At 40.4% G+C, this 21012-nt stretch overlaps 3 protein-coding genes across 7 annotated transcripts in view; 1 reads left to right on the forward strand and 2 right to left on the reverse strand.

Annotated features, from left to right (window-relative positions):
* GGT5 (gamma-glutamyltransferase 5) overlaps positions 1–2072 on the reverse strand; it is a 34727-nt gene extending 32655 nt beyond the window's left edge. Inside the window, exon 1 of the mRNA XM_042865980.1 lies at positions 2011–2072. The gene's annotated coding sequence lies outside the window, so the exon portion shown is untranslated. The remainder of the gene's footprint in view (positions 1–2010) is intronic.
* An 850-nt stretch (positions 2073–2922) lies between these two features.
* SMPD4 (sphingomyelin phosphodiesterase 4) lies at positions 2923–19369 on the forward strand. Of its 2 annotated transcripts, XM_042865928.1 has the most exons (19): positions 2923–3018; positions 3165–3251; positions 3899–4041; positions 4171–4246; positions 5056–5164; positions 5510–5562; positions 5966–6117; positions 6789–6921; positions 7381–7452; positions 10806–10895; positions 13637–13782; positions 14243–14333; positions 14883–14983; positions 15264–15427; positions 16040–16245; positions 16734–16967; positions 17693–17824; positions 17987–18115; positions 18605–19366. In XM_042865928.1, the coding sequence occupies exons 1-19, from the start codon at positions 2980–2982 to the stop codon at positions 18929–18931; spliced, it is 2484 nt and encodes an 827-aa protein (XP_042721862.1). In that variant the 5' UTR covers positions 2923–2979; the 3' UTR covers positions 18932–19366. The 2 variants fall into 2 exon arrangements, with proteins under 2 accessions (XP_042721862.1, XP_042721863.1); XM_042865929.1 differs by lacking the exon at positions 10806–10895 and having other exon boundaries at positions 18605–19369.
* The window catches only part of MED15 (mediator complex subunit 15), a 31795-nt gene continuing 25465 nt past the window's right edge, over positions 14683–21012 (reverse strand). For 2 of the 4 annotated variants that reach the window (XM_042865933.1, XM_042865932.1), the window contains one exon: positions 14683–19688. The gene's annotated coding sequence lies outside the window, so the exon portion shown is untranslated. Of the gene's footprint in view, positions 19693–21012 lie in introns of all 4 variants that reach the window. The other 2 variants (XM_042865934.1, XM_042865930.1) reach the window with 1 other exon arrangement.

Genomic DNA, 21012 nt, shown 5'->3' on the forward strand with positions numbered 1-21012 from the left:
TTTTTTTGTCCTACCTAAATAAATTAAAGGTACAATCTATGAGATTACTCATAGACCTACATACTAAAAGCAGTCAGAGGTGGACATGTCGCCCTGCAATGGTTAAATACAACCTGAGAGCCTGCTGTTGCTTCATTCAGAAGAGGTTAGACATAATGTGTAGGTTATCTTTTTTCTCCTCAGACAGCAAAGGAAGCATCATCTTTATCCAACAAACTGACTTCAAGCCCTGGCAGGTCTGTGCATGTAAGAGAAGGGATGGGTAATGTCGACACCTGCATGCGCTAAACAGGTTTGGACAGAAATGTTGCTTCAGCTGAACCAGAAACATTTCCACTGTTCTGAAAATGCCCCTTTTCACCTACAGGACTCCAGGCTTTGTTCCAGCTGAATTCTCATTATCCGGTAGTCTGGTTTTGCTCCCATCAGACCATATTTTCTCATCATTTCATCTATCCTTGACATACCGGACACCCAAACAGCTCTCCAGCCAAGAGAACATTTTGACAGAGCTGCTTGCTGTTATGACATTCTAACCTGTCCTTACAATAAGGGATGAAATCACTTTCATTCTGCACAAGCAACAAGGTTTGTCTCATTAATCAGAAATCTATGCTGTTTCTTTAAATTAGATTATTTCTACTTCACCAGTTTCTCTCAGATGTATTGATTAACCTAATCAATTAACCTAATCAAGTTAAACGTATGGGAATCAGTTCCCAGCTTGGAATTCTAGCTGGGAAGTCAGACTTCAGCAGATCGCAGAGTGGGCAAAAGCTCTCCTGCTTCTCCCACCACTCATCACTGACTTGATAAAAGACTGCATCTTTTCCTGCAAACTCTGCTTTACTTCAAGTGCATTACCAAGTCATTTGTTTCCGCGGCAATCGTAAGAACTTGGCTGCCTTGTTAAGCTTGACCAAAACTGGAAAGCTGTTTGTGATTACACCAAGGTGACAAAATGGTGGCTTACGCAGGTGAGGTGTTGGCATGGCTGAAGTTAATCACTGCAGCTGTGCACTTCCTCACCCAATAGAAAACTCTAGCAAAGCGACTGATCAAAAAAGACAGAGCAAGCACCAAAGCAGATAAGTGAATGCAAACCATGCTTTGAGAAAAGAGCTCAAACTCCAGCAAAGTTTCTTTCAGGAAAAACACACCAACGATATTGGGGAAAAAAAAAAAGTCCTTTTTGCAGCTGTGGCTTAAAGACTGCTATAATTTGGAGAAGGAGAAAAAGGCAATCTAGGCAAATGGTATATCATCAGGTGGCACAATGCTGAACCTCAGTCTCTCCATCTGCAAAATGGGAGAAAGTACATATATAACCTGCAGGTGTATGTTTGAGAATGCTGTATGTGACAACGAAACCATACCACTGATTTCAGCGGGCTCAAGAACAGACCTGTAAATATAAACAGCCCACCATTCCATGGTCCTCCTCAGCAGTTCCCACAGTTACTAAAATCATGTAATAAATTTCTCCCATTAAACTATTTTATTCACTTAATTGGATGAGTCTTCTTGTCATTCGTAGGAAGCACCTCCAGTGCTCACTCATTCTCTCAATCATTCCTTTCTAATCGTTTTCCTTCTCTATCACCCACTGGAAGTACAACAGACCTCTCGTTTTCTTACCTTCTGGTCATCATAGCCATAACTTTCACAGCTGAACGCATGGCAGCAGCTTTGCCACCAAGTCACAGAGGCTTTTTCCTGTGCTAAAATAGCTCTTTATCCCCACCTGGAGGAGGGTCCTTTCAAACAGGAGTGTTCATTCTCTTCCCGTAACCGTTTACAACCGCAAACGCTCTTGTAAAACGCTGCTAGCGTCCCACCTGGGCCACGCGTTGCATCACAGCAAACACAGCGCCAGCAGTTCTGATTAACTGCACCTTTGCACGTGTCAAAGTCTTCTGCCACGTTACCAGCTTGCTGCATTCAAAACACTGGGCACTTTCAAAGAATAACAACAATCATGATACAGAATATAAAACAAGAAATAAGCACCTGAATTCCCTGGCTGAGTTCCACGTGGGGCTGTCAGACAAGCTGTTAATTTCTCTTTTCTATGGTCGAGGAACTGGATTTTGCTCTGCTGCCCCCGCGAGCTGCTTGCTTCCCCTCCTTGTACCCAACAGGGGTTGTGAGACACAATGCAGGTTGGGATGCAATCCCACATCAACACCAAGAAATAACATCCTGCTTTGCATTTTGATCCTGTGAGCATTTATATAAGCACCGAACGATTTTACACTTGTGAGTATAAACTTATCAAACACGGTAAAGTCACCTTGCAGAGTCAGAGCTCACCTTTCCACCAGATTTCCTCTATTCCAGCACAACTTTTACACTTATTTTCCCCTCAGTTTTAATGACTGTGATGGAGCACAAGGCCACATCACCTTGTCTGACCTCATGCACAACCTAAACCAGAACATTTCACTCAGCCATTCCTCCACCTTGCACAAAATACAACCAAAACAACCACATAAATGCTCATTTTAACCACACGAACATTTCTGGACCAAGCTTGTAAACCTTAGCAGAAATCAAGCTAAACTTTTCTGAAGAGGATTATTTTCTATAACTGCGTTTACTGGTTTTAACTGCACAGCTGCCTTCAGTGCATCATACAAATCATTATTATTTTCCAGGTCTTGGGCTGGAATTCCCTCTCTAAGCACTACCACATGTGTCTTCCTGCGGTTTTCTGGAATAGCTGCAAAATTCCCATTAAAAAAAAAAAAAAAAGAAAAAAAAAAGCAGCAGACAGATATATTTTTTTTCCACACAAATTACTGGTGCTCCAGTAATCACAGCCTGCTACTGGGAAGCGCGTCACCATAGCAACAAGAGCACGGTTGGGGAGGGGGCAGTTTGCACGTGTGACGCTGACGTCATCACTGCGCGCCGGATGAACGATGACGCAAACGAACTGCGACGGCTGAAGCGCGGCGGGAGGCCCGGCTGGGAAACATGGCTGGCCCGTACCTGCAGCAGCCCAGCTTTCTGCTGGTGCGTGGGGCTGGGCTGAGGGCAGGGGGGAGGTTATCAGCGCTGAGCCGTGGTGCTTCGTGGGGAGCAGCGTAATGGGGTTTGGTGCCGTGGTAGGTGTTGCTCTTCTTGGCACCGGGGTCTGATTCTCGCGTAACTTATAACAGGCCACGCTGAAGGCGGACTGCGTCAACAAACCGTTTGCTCAGAGGTGCCACGATCTGGAAACGGTGATAGAGGAGTTTCCTGCCAAGGTGAGTGGCTGGCTGCAGCCTTCCCAGGAGTGTACTGCCCAGCACAGCCCCTGGAGCTCTCTGGGTTGTCTTTGTTCCTATTACTCTTTCCAAGAGTTAGAATCGTTAGTTCAACCTCAGAGTCGGAAGGGACCTCTGAGGGCCATCAGAAAAACTCCCCTGCAATGAACAGGGGCATCACACCACAGATCGGGTTGCCCAGGGCCTTAACCAGCCTTGCTGTGAAAGTCTCCAGAGATGGGGCTTCAACCACACCACTAGATAAAGCGTTCCAGTGCCTCACCACCCTTACTGTAGAAGAGTTTTGCCTTCAGGGAATCTCAGGTGAAACAGTGGGCATTTCCCAAGTGTTGAACAAAGGGCTGGTTCAGTTAACTGTGCTTCATTTATGCCTTTCAAGCTCATCTACTTTTTACAGCAGTGTGCTGCTGATTGGTGTTGTGGCAACTCCAGTTGGAACAGAAGACAGATAAATTATTTTGAGTGGAAGCTGAATGATCAATAACCAGTAGTAATCTGGAAGCAGTAATAACTAATCCTGTGCTGTTAATAGCTGGCAGCAAGAATCTTTGTGTATTCTGAAGCCTGCAATAAAGATTCCTTGAGTAAGAAATCATAAATGCTCTTGGTGTCTGTTCTCCTGGAAGGAACTACATGGCATTTTCCCGTGGTTGGTGGAGAGCATTTTTGGTAGCCTGGATGGCATCATCGTGGGCTGGAACCTTCGCTGTTTGCAAGGAAGAACAAATCCTACTGAGTATTCTGCGGCTTTGGATTTCCTGGATCCCAGGTAAGTACAGCAAAAAGTACTGGGAATAACCAGTGTGTAACTTTTCTACAACAGTGCCAACATATAATCGCAGAGGTGAGACAAAAGAGAAAGCTTACCATCTATTTTCTTTTCAATACTCATTTGCAGTGGTCCAATGATGAAGCTTGTTTACAAGCTCCAAGCAGAAGAGTACAGATACGATTTCCCTGTCTCTTATCTTCCAGTGAGTAATTGAAACGTTTGTAAGAAGAGAAAGTAGATGTTGGAACATTGCACACACTTCATACATAAGGTTCAACCTAGGTCATGTTATAGCATATGTGTCTCATTAAATGGTTGCAGAGGAGAATTCCCAGCCATAAGCATTGTAGGAGATGGTGGCTGTCAGCAGTTAGATGTTTGTTCTGCTAGACCAACAACATTGCATTGTGATTTCTGTGTCACCAGAGAAAGTGGTGCACCTTATTGTGGTTACCAGTAGTCCTAGAATGGAAAATAGTTTTCCATGCTCATCAGGGAGCATGGAAGTGGCAGTGCTTTGAGCCCGTGTGTCTGAAGGTCAGCTGCTGTTTGGATATGAAGTATAACATTTCACAGCTATACAAAAATGATTATCTGCCAAGTTGTTTCACTATATTTCTTCTATTCTTACCACATATTACCTAGATCCTATTGATCTCAATATTTCCATAGTTTTTAAGTAAATAAATCGTTAATTATGTAGTAATTGTTACTCCACAGCTCAGTTACCCTAACAAAGCTATCAGATAGACACCAGTATGCTGCTGCTCCCACTCCAACTGGAAGAAGTCTTAGTGAATGCTTTCTTTCCTCGCATTGAAATACTCCTCTTCTGTGAAGTTGGCAGTTACCTAAAGAGTGTGCGTTCACAAGTAATTACTGCCATGCAGTGAAACCCCACTGAGCTGAATTTTGAGGTGTTCCCAGAATGCTGCAGAGTTTGAGAACCTGAAAACATTCGCTGCAAGTTGCTGATTATCCCAACTGATATTCCATTGCTCTCTCTTTCAGGGTCCTGTGAAAGCATCAATACAAGAGCAGGTTCTACCAGAATGCTCCTTATACCACAACAAAGTCCAGTTCACCTCATCTGGTGGTTTAGATTTGAATTTGGCTCTAAGTATCCTTTCAGCAGTTAGATATAAGAGTCAGAATAAGCCAAAAGGCTTGTTAAATTTGTTGCTATTGCATTTGTTGGAAGCCATCTCGCTGCAACTGTAAGGGTTTCAGTCTGAGACAAGCTTTCTCTGTTTGTAGCAAGATGTGTTTACATTCCTCTAACTTACTGGTTATGTTCAGTCAGTTGGAAAGCAAGAAGGCAAAGCTGAATTTGCTGTTAAGCTCTCTAGCAAATTAACTTGCCCATGACAAAATGGAAATATAATGTCCAGTCATCATCCCCAGGTATCTAACAGCTGTACCTTTTGTTTTTTCTATTATTTGTTCCTTGACTCTGTTATTCCAGACCCATTTGAATATTACATGTTTTATTTTGCAATTAGTTTGATTACACAGAAGGTAAGTCACAATTTTAAATAGTGTAAGTCCTTTATGACAGTGCTTTAAGAGCCTTCTGAAGGGCTGTCCAACTAAATTGGCAGTTTTATGTATGCTCCTAGAAATTGTTATTGCTTCAGTTCTTTAAGGAAATGATTGATAATACCCATCTGGAGGGTACCAGTAAGCAGTCTGTCCAATGATTTGTGAGTGTGAAGCAGGCAATGGATTCCAAATGAGTTTTCTACCAGTAACACCTTTTGTACAGTCAGAATCATGGTGGTATACTGTGCTGTCTGGTTGTTTGGTCCCTCTTTCTGTTGTTAGCTGCACTGCAGCGCACTATGCTCTCCTCGTGCTGATTACAGTCACTGCAGCAGTTCCCAGACAACTCGTTATTCTACTTGCTGTTTGCCTGTTTCAGAACTCACCCATCACCCAGCATATCAGCCCTTCCAACAGCGCTTATTTCATCTTGGTGGACACGTACCTCAAGTGTTTCCTACCCACAGAAGGAAGTGTCCTTCCTCCACCTTCTTCAAACCCCGGGGGAGCCATCCCTTCTCCTACTCCCAGGTAATGGCTGCAGTGCCAGAGGCAGACTGTGAGAGTGCTGCTTAAAGAACATGGCTTGTTGGAAATAGATCTCCAACAGGAAGAGAACACCTCCACTCTTTATCACCTCTACGTGCTTGTTACATAATTACAGAAATAAAGTACATATTCATTTAAATGAAATCTTTATGGTAAAAGTGAAAGTCTGAAAGTTAGCTATAAATGGAACAGAAAAGGTTAAGTACGTGCAGCCAAACCTGTATAATGAGATCACTGCATTTTGAGTGCTGTCAATATTAGCATTTTATGTTAATGTAGAAAACATAGAGCAGTAATACCCTTTATAATTGCATTTTGAATGCATTTCATAAACATGAACAGAGAAGGGAATAAACACAGCAATAGGAGAACGTTATTTTTGTTCTTAAAGACAGCATTACTGAATACAACAAGGGCTGTGTCAAGCTGGCTCAATGCAGTGTGAATAATAATGTGGTGTTGGATTTTCTTTTAATTTAAATCAAAGTGACTTGTCATTATAGCATCATTCAGAATTTTTAAAATGTGCTATCAACTGTGCAGTTTTCTTTCTTAGAGGCTGATTTTCAGTTAAGAAACCAGTGATCAAAAGCAGTGATGTATTTCTCCGTACTGAGGCTTAATGATTTCAGCATTTCTGTTCATCTTTAAAGGACTCCAACCGTGCCTTTCACTTCCTATGGCATGCATCACACCAGCTTGCTGAAACGGCACATTGCCCATCAGCCTTCTGTGAATGCTGACCCAGCTTCCCAGGAGATATGGAGATCAGAAACACTACTTCAGGTAGGTTGGATGTTGAGAAAGGGGGAAGGAAACGACACATTTCCTGCTGCTGAGGAATTTTTTTCCAGAGAAGTTTCTAAATCTGATTCTCTCTATATAATTCTTTTAGATGTTACATCAACTCTGTGCCTTAAGCGAAGGTTAAAGGCAGAAAATTTGCTTTTCTTCACCATCAGGGAAGGGAAAGGAGAATCTGGATTTAAGAGTTGTTCTGAAACAAGTTCTTAACACATTGCTGAATTGAATTACTAATGTTTATTTAGCTGGTGCCAACTGTACACCAACAGTCACTTATGTTGATTAGTAGATGATAACTTGAAACATCTCTGAAAATCTGCATGCCTGTTTTCAAGTACAGCTTAGTTTCCAAATGACCTACCATGGTCTTCATGATCTAGTTTGTGACTGACAAGTGCTGGATTATTTGTTCCCCTCACTGAAAAAATATTTGTTTTGCAGATCTTTGTTGAAATGTGGCTTCATCATTATTCCCTGGAAATGTATCAGAAAATGCAGTCCCCTCATGTCAAGGTAATAGATTGTATTTCGTTTCACGTACATCATCTGATGTTTGATTTATCTTGGTGTAAATCTTCTGTAGAGAATTTTTTGGTATACTGTTGTGAAGGAAACAAAATCCAATGAGTGTCTACAGGAGTGTGTCAGAACTGCTACTCTCCAGTTATGGAAAAGGTTCCAAGTGTGTCACCCAGATTCATTGAAGAGGAAGTGGGGGTTTGTTTTTTTTTTTAAAGAGGAATTTGTGGGATGGTCACAACAATATCAAGAACCAAAGTACTCAATGACTAGAAAGACACCACTGTAAAGCCAGGTTAAATTGCACTGGGGTGAAATAACTGCTAAAATAACCTGGAATTGATTTCAAGCATAACAGCAATTCAGCATTACTGTTAACCTGAGAAATCAGAAAACTGTGTATCCACCTTACAGGATAAAGCCAAATTCAAAAGGGAAAGATTACTGGAGTGTCCTTGAGTTTTAAGTGTGTAACTGTTTGTATTCCAAAATAGATTTTTTTCAGCATAAAATGGAGTCAAAATTACTGTGTGGCTACAGAGTTCTTGCCCATGTAATGCGTGCTGCTTTAAGCAGTTTGTGGGGGCCTGTCCACTAAAACTGTTGTGTGTAAAAACTGAGTATGTAACAGGGAGGCTAAGATCAAAGGCACTATAAATGCAAAAGGAACTTTAAGGAGAATATGTTGATCTTTAGAACTGTTCTGAGTTTAGTGGGACTTCTGTAGGAGGGGAGAAAAATACAAAAACTCTTCAAGATTCGTTTTTGTTTGAAAGAGCCATGAGAGCTGATTAATAGAAATTTTACTCCTTCACCAGGCTGTAAATTAATGAGCATGTATGTTTTGCTGGGGAAGAGCTGCTGGGTTCTCTTTAATCTTAACACTGCAGTCAAACTTCAAGCTCCTATTAATGCTGAAGCTTTCACACTTGAGAGCCCCAGCAGCATGGCTGTGCACCAGTGCTTTGCTTGTCTGTATGTCTGTTAAGTCTTTGTGCATCAAGTGCTGTGCTTAAGCCAGAAGTGATTGCTAAACTTCTCTCCTCTGCTCACCCTCTGTATTTCAGATGCTCTCTTAATTAGAGAGCAACAATTTAGACAGTAATTGGTGATAGATGGAGTCGTAGGAGAAGCTTAAAGCTGTTGAAAAATCACTTTGTGCTCCTCTGTGAGATGCATTAGGTTGCAATTTGAGGCCACTGCTGCCTGATAATACTGCTATCCTTTATGAGAAGCAATCATGGATGTGCAAAAGAAGTCTTTTTTAATGCCTGAAAGGGGAACAGGAATTTCTTATGATATCCAGAAACGGATGAAGGACCACTCTTGCAGGACCGAGGAGAGGTTCCATTTGAGTTGGGGACAGGACTGTTCAAAGTCAGTGTTGCTTAAACTAAGCTTTGTAGGATTTCGGGAGAATAGTCTGCTTAATAGTTCCTCAAATGAGGAAGCAGAATACACAGAAATGCAAGTTTTGTTTTAACCTAAGAGTGAAAGAGTTTCATTGGAAATCCAAGATCACTCTAAACCTTATTTATGAAATGACTACTAGCTGTGCAGATTCACTTGATGCCATTTATCCTTCTGTGTGTTTGGGAGGAGCAATTAGTGACTGGGTCCTTGTATCCTGAGACCTGTTTCACCACTGGTGACTTGAAATGGTTAAATATCTGTACTGGAGTGTGGTGTGAGGTTCCACAGAACTTGTTCTTTCTTTGTCCAGCAGACAGACTTGTTTAGACTGATGGGCCATCACCCCATTTCTTACTGTGCAGTGCTTCAAGGAATAACAGATTTTTCTTAAAACTTATTACTCTCATGTCATTACAAGTAGAAGAGAGGGAATGGGAATGAGTAGTAAAGAATTTGAGAAGGTACTTTCCTACTTTACTGTTTTGAATTCGTCCTGGATCTGGTTGAAATCTGAGTTGTCACTGCTCATTATGCTGAGTTTCACTGCTCTCTCCATTAATTCAACTGTTTCCCTGTTCTTTTACATTCTCCATTCATTTTCTCCTCATATGTTCCAGAGCCCAAGCATGCAGCATTTCTTTTCCTATTATTCCCTTCTTCTGTAATCACAATAAACTCTTACTAAAAAGTTGTTGATGCTTTATGTAACAATTCCTGACCTTGCAGTGCCAGGTGCCACAGGCCCCAGCAGTGCATGCAGAACACCCGTTAGGTGACAGGCATTTGCTACTGATGCTGCAGCAGATGATGTGCTCAAGATGTTGAGGAACATGCAATAACAATTCTACCACTCCAAGAAGAACATAAAACCAAAAGATACCAATCTGGCACTAGAGAAGATCGAGTAAGGACTGATCAGAGACAGCAGAGGTGTGATCTGGAGAGTTAGTTTAGATGCCTGACAGTAGTTGTTGGGATGTGTGGTGTACATTGCTTTATGTTCGTTCATTAATTCATTAATTTCATACATGTGTGTCACTGTTTGCCACAGTATCCTGTTCACCATCACACTGTCAAAAAAATTCATCCAAGAAGGGGAGCAGTAGAGGCTTGCAGGGATTTTAGTGTTAAGGCCATTTGCATGAGCTCATAACACTGTAGGTCTCTTGCTTGCTTTTGTGTGCACTTGATGTTTCCCAAACAGTAAAAGCAATGTCCTCTTCTGAGGAAATTCACAACCTGCAAGCCTCTCAGGTAGGCTTTAAGTAGAAAGAAAGTGACTGAGGATTTGTCTGAACTGGGAGCATATTGATCACACTAACACTCATCATGAAAAGCCAACCTTTTCTCCTTCTTTCTCCTTGGGAGAAAGAAGAAAATATTTATTTGAGTTTCTTCCTGGCACACAAACCCTGCTTCTCTAGCACTGCAGGAAAAAACAATAAAGGTTTCTAACTAGCATAAAAACATGCATAAAAATGAACATTTACTAACTACTGGGGGGAAAAAAAACACTACAAAGACTTGTTGCTGTATTCAGCTTCTGAAATGGGGAGTTTGGATCAGTTGTTCTTATGGACCTGATGCTCCATGGTTTATTTGGGAGAAGCTCCTTATCCCAAACCACTGCCTGCTCTAAGGACAGCAAAAACAAAAAAACCAAACCCACAGCCACAATTCTTTCACTCCTACTTGTATTTGCAAGTTGATAAAGGCTATGAAAGGCTGTGGAATCATGCTACTGAATAACAGAAAGAAGAGGATACTGTGGCTGCAGTTGTTATTGTGACATGTTGTTCCTGACTGTATTTGTGATGTTCATTTTTCCCCACCCCCTTCTTCCTTGGGCTCATTCTCACTTTTATTTTTTTTCTCTTGCTCTCTTCTCTCCTTTTTCCCCCTCACCCCTTCCTTTTTTGTTTCTGTTGTCTCAGCTGGAGGTTCTCCACTACCGACTCAGTATCTCCAGTAAACACCACGGTAGTCCTGCCCACTCCAGCTACCAGGCCCTCCACGCATACCAAGTATTACCATCTTTTCATTTTGTTTCCTTTTAAACAATCTTGTTCCATCTTACAATCTGCAAAGCGTGCTGGTGCTCGTGGAAAAAGGCACTGCATGGTTTAATAACCTGATTGAGTACAAACTACTGAGGTATGATACACTTCTAGTAAAAGCAGGTAGTGAGAGGTACTAGCAAAGGCCATGGAGAAAGCAGTTAAAGTTCAGTGTGTATGAGGACTAACTGGGAACTACGTATTTAGAATGCATTCTTGTAATGCACTGTAGGACATTTGTTATCAGCTGTGCTAACAACTTTTGATATCCAAACTGGCCTCACTGATTACACACTTCTGCCTCTCAGAAACTAATAATTTAAGCAAACCTTGAATGGAGGAGTAGATCAGAATTGGCATGGCTGTAATTCAGAATGAAAGTAGTTCATGCCTGGTTTGTTTGGGAGGTTTTTGTTGTTTTCAGCCAGTGAAATGCCATGGGATAGTACTGATTTGTAGTGGCAGTGTGAACTTGATTGTCCTGCTTTGCAAAATGACACAAGTGGTACACTTGCAGATTGTTCAGGAAATGTGCATGCAAGAACATTCCTGTTGGAACGGATTGCTGATTTCTCTTTCCTTAATTCAGTCCTTTATTCATTGGGTTTTCATTTTGGGAAAGGGGAGGGCTAAGAGTATGCAGTATAAAGCTCTTATCACATTGCAAGGCTCTTTGGTACTACATGAAATTTTCCTGCTTTTAAAATTTGCTATTTTTGTATAAAGTACTGTGAAATCTCAGGATACGGCTTAAAAAGGAAAATAGGAAATATTGCTTGGCTGCTGCTGCAGCCTAACCTGAAGTCTGTGGGGGGGGGAGGGGGAGAAAAAGTTATGAGGAAAAACACCCTTAAAACAGTAATGTTCATTGTTTTGCTGATCTGGGCTAAGAGAAAAATAACTCCTAAGTGAAAAAACTATTGTGACCTGAAGTCATGTACTGAAATGGTATTTCTGCAGGTTCCAAAGGTACTTTCACATGGAGCCTAGAATTTCTAGAGAATAACACCTATCGGCCTATAGCAGGATATTAAATGTTTCTGATTACTTCTGGACATCTTTATCTAAACTCCTTAAGGCTCCAGATAACATGCTTACATAGTCGGGGCTGTCAAGAACACAAGCAAGACTTTCCATAGAACTGATAACAGGTTATCTAAGGTTCCTCGACTGGAACAGATTTGTCTGTACCACGTTAACAGACCTATCAAGCCTTGGTTCTTTTCCTGGAGACATCTTTGTAGTCCCTAACCCTAAGAAAAACTTCTGATCGATAGGAAATGTAAACATCTGTCTTACTTCAGGCATCACAGACAAAAAGGACACACACATATAATAATTATATGCATGTATGTACATACATAGCTGTAGTAGTCAAGAAGCAGAGGCTTTTGGTATGAAATACAGTTAGTCCTTGTAATGCTATAATGGGATGATAATAGCAGGGTGGCAAAGTCTTTGACTACAGCAAGAGAACAAGCCCAAATGCAGCAGCCATGGACACAGAAATGAAGGAAAAGAACTGCTTACCTTTGGAAAGCCTCAGGTAGGTAGGGGGTCTCCAGCAAGAGATGCTTTCACCTTCACTGCCAACCTTTAAATGAAGGCCACATCCTGGCTGCACCCCTTCTGGTCACTCAGGTACATTGCTTGCACCTGAGCTGCCCTGCCCTGCCTTCCCTAGGTGCTCAATCACTGGTTCAGGCTATGACTTAGCATTTCCACTACGGTCCCCTAGAGTTGTATTCAGAAATCTTACCTCAGCATGGCTTCATTATGGCATTCTGGAAGCCTCCAGCAGCTACTAATACATGTTTCCAGCATCTTCCATTATACTTGCAGCTGCAACTTTAGTTTCACGTACACTCTGCTTGACTTTCTAGAAATACGAGAGCCGTGAGTCTTAGAATACAGATGGTATCTTAAAATTCACCTTCAGTAGCGGATTGAGGTTAGTTCACTACTCCTAAAGCAGATTACAGTAGCAAAGGAGTTAACACCTTGTTTTCAGACTGTGCAGCAGCCCAGCTCTGGTGTTGGGCCTAGGAGAGCTAGTTCCTTTCTCACCACATTCATCTCCCTGCCGTATCACACACTCGCTCATTTGTTAGCAGAGTCACTGTGCCTCACCATCACTCCTTGTGCTATTCCTGCCTGGCTACTTCTACCTGTAACAGTGCTAGAAGTAACAGGATCGTGCAGGAACTTGAAGCAGTACATATTCTTTGCGTAACTTTCTAGCATTATTCTTTCTTATAAGCCATATGAGTACAAGCAGAGTAAGGAGAACTCTAAGGAAAGTCAGGCAGGAGTGTAACAACAGGGTTGTGCTATTCACAGCAGCCAATTTAAAACCATAATGAAAGGCTGAACACTCTTATTTCAGATAGGCTGAAATCTACACAGATTCTATTCTGTTATACACACCCATAGAGAGTGCTACCTTGAAATTCACTGCCTTAGAATACCTCAGGTGCTTTTTCTTACAATCGTAGTGAACTGATGATGGCAGAAGCCTGATGCAGTTTGTCCTGGGCAGCAAGTCTGTCTAAAGTGACCTGGCACCAAACTACAGTGAAAAGCTTAAAAGAAAGAGAGCATTGATGTTTCAATTTCTATTCTGAAAATGCCATTTTTCTGAATTATCTCCTGGAGTGTCAGTGTATAGTGGTAGTGCTTACTCTCTTCCTGTCTTCCTTTAAATCCAGGAATCATTTAAGCCCACTGAAGAGCACGTGCTGGTGGTAAGACTGCTCGTGAAACATCTGCATGCTTTCAGTAACAGCCTGAAACCAGAGCCTCTCTCCCCTTCGGCCCATTCCCACACAGCCAGCCCGCTGGAAGAGTTTAAAAGGTAAGTAGGTGCATGAGCATTCTGTCTCTGGAACAGATAGTTTTTCTGCCTGGCAAACTCTGTTTTCATGAGATGTTGGAGTTGTTTCGATAGTTAAATTGAGAGGTGCATTACTCAAAGTACTGGAGTATGTATGTGAAAGATTACGGATAATATTTCTCGTATTTGTTAGATAGGAAGTCAGCTTCAGAATGCAGGTGTCCTGCTGCTAAGCTGGTCTTGTTTTGCTACCAGTCAAAAAAAAAGAAGATGCTAACAGGATTCATGAGCTGAGGTTAATGGAGAGTTTTACACATCAATTTGAGTTGAAATTAAATGGCTGGTAGCTTCAATTAAGGGAAAAAAATAAAATTGGCTCAGTCTCTTCTGTATTTGCCTTTCTGGAAGTGGATTGGGTTGTTTTAAGACTTACTGCTGGTTTATGTGTTTGAACTCAGGCTGTTACTGAATCCGTTTACAGGGTTGTGATTCCTCGGTTTGTCCAGCAGAAACTTTATATCTTTCTGCAGCACTGCTTTGGTCACTGGCCACTGGATGCCTCTTTCAGAGCGGTACGTACCTGCTTATCTGAGAATGCACTCGACAAAACTAGTGCTCAGTTACTGTTGCTTAGCACCATTCTCTTGGTTGTTGTTGTTTTTTCCCTGAAGCAGTGAAATTCTTTATATAACCACATACATTTAATGTTAGGGAAAGAGTATGGACGTATTAAAAAAAGACTGATAGGTTTTGTGGCAGCAGATGCTTTAGACAGTGAAAGTGGTGGTTGCTTGGAAAGAGTAGTTACTCTTAAAACAGATACATTCTTGCAGGTGTTAATTTCTGCATTGTATCTAATACAGTGTATCATAAACAGAAGTAATACAACATTTATGATAGCAAGATCCTGCAAATATTATGTTCTACAAGGTTGTCATTTATTTAAGAGTTGAAAAATTAAGGATGTAACAGACAGGTACTGCTTAATAAAGCTATAGTCATCTATATCGCATTTTTTGAGGAATTCATAGAAGGCAAAACGTCAGCCAAAAAGCTTTACAGAGCCCATGGCTTCTGTGCAAGTAAGACTTTACTGTTTTTTATGTGTGGTTTTTGCTTAGGTTCTTGAGATGTGGTTAAGTTACTTACAGCCATGGAGGTATGCTCCTGAAAAGCCACCTCAAACTGCAGAGCTCTTGCCTCGCAGCGTGTCAGAGAAATGGTAAGTAGGAAAGCAGCTGAGAGTCTGAAACAAGTCTCAAGTTTATGCAATCTTGAGTACATCACCAGGATCTCAGAGAAGTACTCCCTAATGTAAATTAGCTTCCTGCACAAGATCAGAAATTATTTCTTACAATACCTTTTGTTCTGAGAGTATTCTCCTTTGTCTCAGTTGCAAACAGCTCATCTTTTCAGAGATAGTACAAAAACACTCCCTTAGTGAATTCCTAAATAGTTATTTAAATAGCTGTACTCACAAATTCTGTACTCACTCCTTACAGGGCTGCCTTCATTCAAGAAAATCTACTTATGTATACTAAGCTGTTTGTAGGATTTTTGAACAGAACTCTTCGAACAGACTTGGTCAGCCCAAAAAATGCTCTGATGGTGTTCCGAGTAGCCAAGGTCTTCGCTCAGCCCAACCTAGCTGAAATGATCTTGAAAGGTAAATGGATATTTTGACATCTCATGCTGTCCCGTCTCACTCTTTCATCTCAATAGGTACCAACCTACCTCAGAAGTACTGAATAGATATACTTTTGTATTTTACGTGCCATTTTACCCTTCAAATATCTGCACGTCTTCACGTTAGTTTGTAATACTGGTTTAGTATGTTTACAGTCACCATCACATTTCATTACACAAATTTTCCTTGAAGAACGAAGAACGCAACATTGGGTGTTTATGATAAAGTTAGTATTTGGTTATTTAAGCTCAGGGTTAGGTAGTCTTATACTCCTCAGTGTGTTTATGCTTAACAAAAGAAGTAGGCAGCTAATCACATTTGCATTTAAGGATAACTAGGAAACAGGAAATTCAGGAGAGGCGAGATTTAACAAGTATTAAAGTACTGTGATTCTCCAGTGCCTTCAATGAAAATATAGACTTAAAATGCTATCTGTACAGTTGGCATTTAGATACACTCTGATTTAAGAAAATGTAAAACACCCTAACCCAACAACTAACCCAAAAACCTTAAGATGCCTTGCAGCTAGACTTTGTTCAGCCAAAACCTGGAATATCATGTAACCATCTTCACGACTCCTTCAAACTTTAGGAGAACAGTTATTCCTGGAGCCAGAACTTGTTATTCCTCATCGTCAACACCGACTTTTTATGACTCCCACACTTGGTGGAAGCTTCTTGTCATCGTGGCCTCCAACTATTACAGATGCCTCATTTAAGGTGAAGAGTCACGTTTACAGCCTGGAAGGACAGGACTTCCAGTACAAACAGATGTTTGGCACAGAAGTCAGGAACTTGGTAAGCAACAGGCATCTTGTCACGTGTCTTTTGATTTTGACAAGTGGTCTCTTAATTCTGAGCATCCATAGCATCCATGTTACAGAAGTTAGGAGTGGAAAACTTCACTCTACTCAGCTGTAAAAATCTACTTACTCTTTGGTAAATAAGTTAACTTAAGGGCTTGCCAGTTTCTCTTTTCAAATGTTTGCTATGAACTTCTGATTCATTGTATGGAGCTATGGAGCAGTATCCATCAGCCAGTCTGATAACTCCAGCAGGCAGAGGAAAAAAAGAAAAGCAGGTGGAAAAAAGAAAACATGTCTTAAATATTTCAACCTCAGTGAATGTATGTTCATTGGAAATGCAACTACTACAAGTTAACATGAACTAAGTGAGCAAGTTTGCTGGGCTTGCTCCCTGTCAGGTGTGAAGGCATGGTTTTATCCACATATATTGATGCTTAAAGGTCCTTTACAGCTCATGTTTAATTATTTTCTTTGTTTCAGGTGTTAAAACTGGCTCAGCTGATCTGCCAGGCACAGCAGACAGCAAAATCCATATCAGACCATTCAGCAGAGACAACAGCTAGCCATTCCTTCTTTTCATGGTTTAAGTTCACACCATCTGAGATGAACGGTTCCTACACTGGCAATGACCTTGATGAAATTGGACAAGACAGCATCAAAAAAACAGATGAATATTTAGAAAAGGCACTGGAATACCTATGTCAAATCTTTAAGGTATGCAACACCTCTTTAATAAATTCTAGTGAGGCAGTACAAACAAGAGTCAGGATTCCTCAAATACACTTCTAGCTCTCTTACACTTTTTGGATCACAAAGCCATCCAGTGGCCCTGCCAGAAAACCTGTGAATATCACTTAGGCTTGACTTCACCTAAATACTTCAAAATACATTTCCATATAAATAGAACGGAATTTCTAATTATCAAGTCCACTTTAAGTAACCATTTTATTGGACTCTTCTGTAGTTTATATGAAACCTCAGTCTTAAGTTGTACGTACTCTCATGTTTACAAAGAGGCAGCGCACAGCCTAGACTTGAAAACCAGTCCCATATCTTCTAAAGGTAAAGAACTACAAGAAATAAAACATGTACCTGCAACTCTAGATAAAAGGATGAAGTAGATATTCTCTTTTTATTTACACTTAGAACAGGTTAAGTTCTGTTTGCTACATACACTCATGATAGAATTGATGGAAAAGACAGCTATTTTGGAGCTCTCCTGGAGAAAGGGGATATCAAACAGAACACTTCTCTGGGATTTGATAAATATGGAAATCAAGACTTCATCTCCTTTTTATTTTTAACAGAGGTGCTTTTAGGGATTTCTTGGTACTTGTGCTGGCTGTCAAAGGCATCCACTGCTAAGGAGCTTGTGAAAGGAGAGGTAAATGAAATAGATGTTCTAAAAATTACTTTAACACTGTGTCATTCTGCAATAGCTGAATGAAGCCCAGCTGACCCAGATGATGATGAAGTGTGGGACAGCTCAAGATGAGAATGGAAAAAAACAGCTTCCAGACTGCATTGAAAGTGAGGATGGCCTCATTCTTACACCTCTTGGTCGGTACCAGGTGAGAAGAGAATCATTCCATACTGCTGCCCTAGCTTGTTCTTGAGAAAACAAGTTGTCCTACATCCCAAAAAACGTAATTTTTCTGGGAGTAAGAAAGCTGCCAGTATAAAGGCATTTCAGTGGGAGCTACACTATGCAGGGTTTATGTTTTCATTTCTAGATGATAAATGGCTTACGTAGATTTGATGTGCAGTATCAAGGGGACACTGAGCTTCAGCCCATACGCAGTTATGAGAACGCCACTCTTGTCCGCCTCCTGTATCGTTTATCCTCAGCACTCAATGAAAGGGTAAGTACAGCACCCTGTTCTTCATCACATCTGCACATAGAATGCTTGATGCTTAATGCTTTGTTCTTGCACTCTCCCCTTCATTGTGGGTGTGCAGTGGTATATGCTAATAATGGATGTGTGCATAAATATCTCCTAATAGCATTAAGCCTGCTAGTTTACCTCTCATTTTGCTTTCCTTACACAAAGCACTCAGAATATTTTAAATGCATCTTTATGTTTGAGCAAGGAGAATATAATTAAGAATTAATATTCCTAAATCAGGATAAAGCAAGTCTTTTCCTTCCTATAGGCATTATAGACTCAAGGGAAGTCCAGAGTTAAATAGAAGAATTGCTTTTAGTGTATTTGATCCATTCTTAGAATTTCCTGTAACACTTTCCCCCCGTATATTCATGCTACAAATGAAGAAAACTGTAAAATAAAGCGATGCTTACTTTATACCATTAGTTGCAGTAGAATACTAATATTTCAATTTTCTTACCTCAGTTTGCTGAGCAGATGGAAGTGCTTTGCTCCAGGGAAGATTTTATTGGCAGATTTTGTTGCTACCATCTTACAAACCCTCACTTCGTACACAAAATCAGGTACAGTCCTGTGCTGAAGGACAGAACAAACCGGAACTGGGGACCAAGAATCAGTCTGAGGTTTCTGGCTAGCTACAGGACCCTTATTTCCTTGCTAATGCTGTACTTCATTGCATCCTGGTTTTATATTGGGCCAGTGGGCTGCACGTTCATTATCCTCTTCAGCTATTTTCTTTATGCTGTAATAATGACTTTCTTCTTTGAAGGACGGAAACCACATGAACACTGAGTTTCTCCTGTCACTATACTTGTAAAAATAAATGTTCAAAGGATAATTACCCTAGGATAGCCAATGAGTAAAATGTTTGAATTATCAGATACCTTAAAATATTTTTAATATCAAATTCAATTGAGTTTTTAATGTAAATTTTATTTTTATAAAAGTCTTCTTACGTGTTTGAGTGAATGTGACTTTTTTTCAGGGTGGGAAGAACAAGCCATCACACTGAAAACACAAAGTCACTGTCATCTGCAGTGCAGTCTAGTCTAGAGACATAGGGGATATTTGGCTGCATGGTACAGAACTCAGAGGGGTTCTATGAACTTACTATGTCCAGATCTACAATTCAGCTTATTCCATGCTGTAGTGTGGAGGACTCTATCCTTCAAAATAACCTGCACACATTTAGATACCTCAAACATAGCATTCATTAAGTTTGTTCTCCAAACTAAGTTAGGGCTACATCACAATCACTGCTTTGTTTCTTTAGCAATGTAACAAAAAAATACATGTACAAACATTTTTATTCAGTCATACAGTTACATGCTTGCCAAAACTGCCTATGAGGAAAGCTCCTAGCAAACAGAGAGTACCTGAAGAACAGAAAAAGCACCTACATAATAGAATCAGTTGTTTACCACAAAGTTCACTCTAGTTTGAAAAATCCTAATATTTTTTTTTCCTTGCATGATTTGAACTCGTCTCTGTCCTCCAATATTCTTCCTTTAGAAGTAGGACTGCTTGAAGAATAACCTTGTGAGATCTCCTGGCTCAAAGAGAATTAAGGGAAAGACATTTCAGAATAATAATTTAAAAATAAGAATAATGCCCTGTCACTCCCTCAGCTGAATCCATGCAAAAAGACCACTAATTTCAAAGGCTCTCTCTGTTTATGCCCAACCACTTCAGTGCCAACCAAAAGCCAGGTAAGACATTCCATCAAATAATCAAAGGAGCTCATCAGTAGGACAAAAACTCTTAATTTAAGAAAGGTACTGAGCTGAAAGGAAATGGTTTCAGGCAATTACAGTAAGATTTATTTAGCTATCAGTTTGATTGCCACTCCAGTGCCTATTACAAAAAGTCAGTATTGCCACCACTGAAATGAAAAACAAAACACAAACCACCTTCAAACAGTACTTAGAAATCAAAACTTATTATTCGTCTTGCTTATGACTGCTTTGAACATTTAATGCTGTACTTTTATGATAAATTCCTTAGCTCTTATTAGCATCTCATTTCAATCAGAAGTTGATTATGACTGTTTTTGTATGCTACTTATTGAAGAAATGAGAGGATCAGATTTCTGCATTTTTCATTTCACAACATATCTGCTATTTCTAAAAGGCAGGAATCCCTGGATCTTTCCTAACATGTTTTCTGTATTCACAGTGCCCCTGATACTTGATGAAGTTCCCAAACATTAACATTAATTTATTGGTGCATCTTTCCAAGAATTTGGGAATAGTGCTTTTATATTTGACAGGATTCATGAACAGCTTATGATCATTTGCCCATCAAAACAAACAGAAGCTATGTTAATATCCAGCTATTAATTTGACATGCTGCAGGCGCGTGATTTATTTTCTGTTTTCAGTTTTTGTTTCCTAATTGAGATGCTGCAGTATGCTAGAATGCCTACACCACACTAAGTCTAACACTTCATTACACCTTGTTTGAAGTAAAGCCACAACTGCACAAGGGAAGTATTGGAAAACTGAAGGACATTTACAGTGTGCTTTCCATCTATCTCCAGATAGATTTGAAATAAATTCAGAAATATCATTCGTGTTGCAACTTCAGACCCCTGCAATGCTTAAAAAAAAGTACAGAAGAAAAAAAAAAAACCAGCTCCATCCTCATTTCTTGGATTATGTCAATTATGTACTTCAATAAGCATCCAAAGTTTTTGTGATGAAAACATCTGTCCAGCAGAACTGTATTGATGTCACTGGTCCTTTTGCTCTACGAAGCAGCCATGTAACAGTACTGGCTAAAAAGCTGTATCTTCTCTTGCAGACATAATCACTAATCTCTTGCCCAGCTCTTTCAATTGATTTACTATGAGGAGCCTAAAGATGCTGCTGCTT

The sequence above is a fragment of the Lagopus leucura genome, unplaced genomic scaffold (genome assembly GCF_019238085.1).
Source record: "Lagopus leucura isolate 7727_CA_CO unplaced genomic scaffold, USGS_WTPT01 Super-Scaffold_806, whole genome shotgun sequence".
In the NCBI taxonomy this organism is placed as follows: Eukaryota; Metazoa; Chordata; class Aves; order Galliformes; family Phasianidae; genus Lagopus; species Lagopus leucura.

What these genes read in the sequence shown, in the direction of transcription:
- SMPD4 (XM_042865928.1), top strand. Translation starts at nt 2,980, where the DNA reads ATGGCTGGCCCGTACCTGCAGCAGCCCAGCTTTCTGCTG. An exon ending in TGCAGTCCCCTCATGTCAAG is followed by an intron (nt 7,453 to 10,805) that starts GTAATAGATTGT and finishes CTGTTGTCTCAG; the next exon opens with CTGGAGGTTCTCCACTACCG. An exon ending in AGGCCCTCCACGCATACCAA is followed by an intron (nt 10,896 to 13,636) that starts GTATTACCATCT and finishes CTTTAAATCCAG; the next exon opens with GAATCATTTAAGCCCACTGA.